This window comes from Microchirus variegatus (genome assembly GCF_963457635.1).
Source record: "Microchirus variegatus genome assembly, chromosome: 2".
Classification (NCBI taxonomy): domain Eukaryota; kingdom Metazoa; phylum Chordata; class Actinopteri; order Pleuronectiformes; family Soleidae; genus Microchirus; species Microchirus variegatus.
The window spans coordinates 3,658,319-3,661,624 of record NC_139803.1 but is presented as its reverse complement, the minus strand read 5'-3'; the positions used below and the strand labels follow the sequence as shown (position 1 = coordinate 3,661,624).

Here is a 3,306-nt window from a genome sequence, read left to right as displayed (position 1 = left end):
GTGGATCAAGTGAAGGAGGGGATAATATCACATTTAATAACTCATACAATCACTGACATTCACTGCCAGTCATGTGTGTGCAGCGGCACGACAGTACGGGCTTGTTGCGCGCATTCTTTGTCTGGAACAGTGTGTTCGTGGCGATCAGGGTGAGGCAGGATGACAGCAAGGCAGCTAGCGCCTGGACTTTGGGATCTTTCCTCGCTATATAAGCGCTGCCAAATGGACTTGCTAGTACACTCGCAGACTCAGGTAAGCTGGAGCATTCATAGGGAAGATCTTGCCATCTGCTGCTTTTCTGTGCTTTTCCGTGTCTAATTTATTCTTCTTTTTCCTCACAAGATCCAGAGCCATGAAGGTCCTTGTTGTCCTCGTCCTTGCTGTTTTCAGCGGTGAGTATGTTGAGAAATATCTTTTTTTTTCCTTGATGATCAGGTTTTCTTGACGCGTGGTTGGAAAAACATTCCCTCTCTTGAACCCGATCTCGTTTCCACTGAACAGGCTGTCAGGCCAACCTCTTCCACGCCGATGCACCCAAGCCTGTGATGGAAGTGATGGTTGACACTTTCTGGGACTATGTTGCTAAATCCACAAAGACAGCTGATGACACCCTGGCAATGATCAGGAAATCAGAGTTTGGACAGGAACTCAGGTAGGTTTTACAAAACGTGTCAGGATATACAGCAGGGTTTCTCAATCCTGGTCCTCAGGACCTGAAACCCCACATGGTTTAGATGTTTCCCTGCACCCGATATAACAAAATTAAAATTGGTTGTTATCGGGTTTTTGTGGAGTTATCGGGTGTTTGAATCGTGTGTGTTGGAGCGGAGAAACAATTAAAACATGCAGGATTCTGAAACCCTGATATACAGTACACAGGGTAGGAAATTAGTGGGGTTATGGGGCAAAATGCTTTTGAAATATCTGGACTTGCCCATGAAATCTGAATGACAGGGGGCCTTTAACGCCTCTGTACTTAACTGTTGCAAAGCCCAAGCTGAAAATGGTACCCATATCTTACATAACTAGATTACAGATTACAGGAAAGCGTAATTCCAGGCAGACTTTAACATAACATGTTAACGTGCATTTTAGAAGTCCATTTTGTCTGACTAACACAACCAGGCTCCCGTTGGACGATTCTAGCAGTCTCGTGTCCACTCAAGTGCCATACTTTGTTGTCTAATTGTCTCTGGATGTGGAAAATGTGCACATTCAACATCGTGCTCCGTTGAAGGAGACCTGAAAACTTATCAATGAGATCATTCACTACTGTAGAAGCTCAATTTCCCAGAGACTTTTCTGGGGGACAAATCTATGGGACGAGTTCTTTTGTCACCAGTAGAGTCACCCCCTGGTGGCTATTTAGGACGTTTGATACTCCCTGAATCTGCAAACTGGATGACCGCTAGATCCACTTTTGGTATACAGTCTGTGGTCCCACTCTTGACTTTGCAATTCGCTTACAAATACAAATAATTGCTCACTTTTTTTGTCCAGTGCCCGTTTGATGGAAAGTGCCAACGTGGCCACCACATACGCAGCCAGTGCCAAGGAGCAGCTTCCCCCTGCAGCCCAGGATCTGATCGCCCAAGTCACTGCAGAGGCCGACGTGCTGAGAGAGCGCATGGCCCAGGAGCTGAGCACAGTCAGGGGAAAGCTGGAGCCCATCGCCGAGGACCTGAAGGCCAAGATCCAGCAGAAAGTGGAGGATTTCAAGCAGGAGCTGGCCCCTTTCGCAGACTCCCTGGACTCTGAAGGCCTGAGGACCGCGCTGATGCAGAAGACCGAGGAGCTGAAGACCAGCCTGGAGCAGGGTGTGAGCGACATGCACGGTCAGCTGGGTCCCTACACCGAGGACCTGAGGCAGAAGGTGGACCAACACCTGCAGGAATTCAAGGAGCATGTGGCCCCCATGACCGAGAGAGTCCAGAGTGAGCTCACCCAGAGAGTCCAGCAGGTGAAGGAAATGGCCAGCCCTCATGTCGATGACCTGAGGGAAAAGCTGTCCCCGTATGTCCAGGAGGTGCAGGCGCACCTCAGCAGCCTCTACGACACTATTGTCAGCGGCAACTAAGTCGATCTCCACCTCCATGTTTCACCAAAAAGGAACTGCATTGGAAAAAAAACAAAAAACTCATCCATGTTGTCGACAATGATGACACAATCTCACTTATTTAGAGTCCACAGATATTTTTACAGTATTAAAAACATAGATTATAAATATATTAAGTGATGGTCTATGAGCACACAGTGTTCTCTCCCCATAATATGGAAATAAAGTGGAAGCTGAACATAAGTGCATGAGTCTGCTTTATCATTTATTAAGTGGTGTTGAAATTATTATTATCATTATTATTATTATTCTCTGGTGATAAGACGTATTGCTTGCTTTTGCCTTTTTAGTTTATTTAAACAATATGCAAACATGCAAACCATAATGAACATAGGTGAATACATTGTAGTGAGTGACGTATACCACAATATTTGATCAAAAGTTAGAGGACTAACAGGGTATCCGCAGGGTCTTAAAAAGTCTTAAATCCAATAATTTGAATTTAAGGCCTTAAAATGTCTTAAATGCTCCTAAAATCTCATAAAAGGTCTTAAATACAATTTTGAGAGTTAGATACATTGTTTTCCATCTAATATGACGTTTGGTTGAATAAGGGTACAACTGGCAGTGATGCTGACCCCGACATGTGGTCAGTGGTCAACAAACACAAGGAAAATCTATATTTCTTGGACTCGACACGAGATAAAAACCCTTCTGTTGAAAGAATGAGCGCCCTCTAGTGAACAAGTGCAGTCACTGGGTTATGTCCATGTGCTTATATCAACAACAACAACAAGAACAGACACGTGTTTAATATAACTCCACACAAAAAAAAATTTCATGGAGGAACAAAATCTTTTTTTTTTTTTTTTTTTTCTCTTTAACCAGTGTCGCGTTACTGAATCACAGCACTTTAGGTTTCAGTTGTGCTCAGAAAGGACGTGTCCGGGTTTGTCTCTGCACGTCTGGGAGTTTGTGCACACACTGTGCTTCCACCTTGTTTTTTTAGTTTGTCTGCGATGCGTTCAGATCGCGCCCACGCTGCCTTATCCAGTGACAAACAACATTCCTCTGTTCAGCCCCCCCAGCTGTTTCCCAGCAAAGCACATTAACCCTCTCAACTCTGATTTGTTTTTGTGTGTGCGTGCGTGCGTGCGTGCGGTCCACTTAGAGCAGGGGTTCTCAAAGTTTTGATACCTGAGGGCCAATTTAGGAACCCAACATTGGACTGAGGGCCGCCAAAGGAAAAA

The 3,306-nt window shown here is 45.0% G+C and overlaps 1 protein-coding gene across 1 annotated transcript; it reads left to right on the top strand.

The window, feature by feature from the left end:
• Positions 1-352: 352 nt before the first annotated feature.
• Positions 353-2,077, top strand: LOC310944590 (uncharacterized protein; the record flags this gene model as incomplete). The annotated part of the gene is made up of 3 exons (XM_083910391.1): positions 353-392; positions 502-652; positions 1,501-2,077. 3 exons carry the CDS (start codon positions 353-355, stop codon positions 2,075-2,077), a joined length of 768 nt encoding a protein of 255 aa, XP_083766517.1.
• Positions 2,078-3,306: the final 1,229 nt, after the last annotated feature.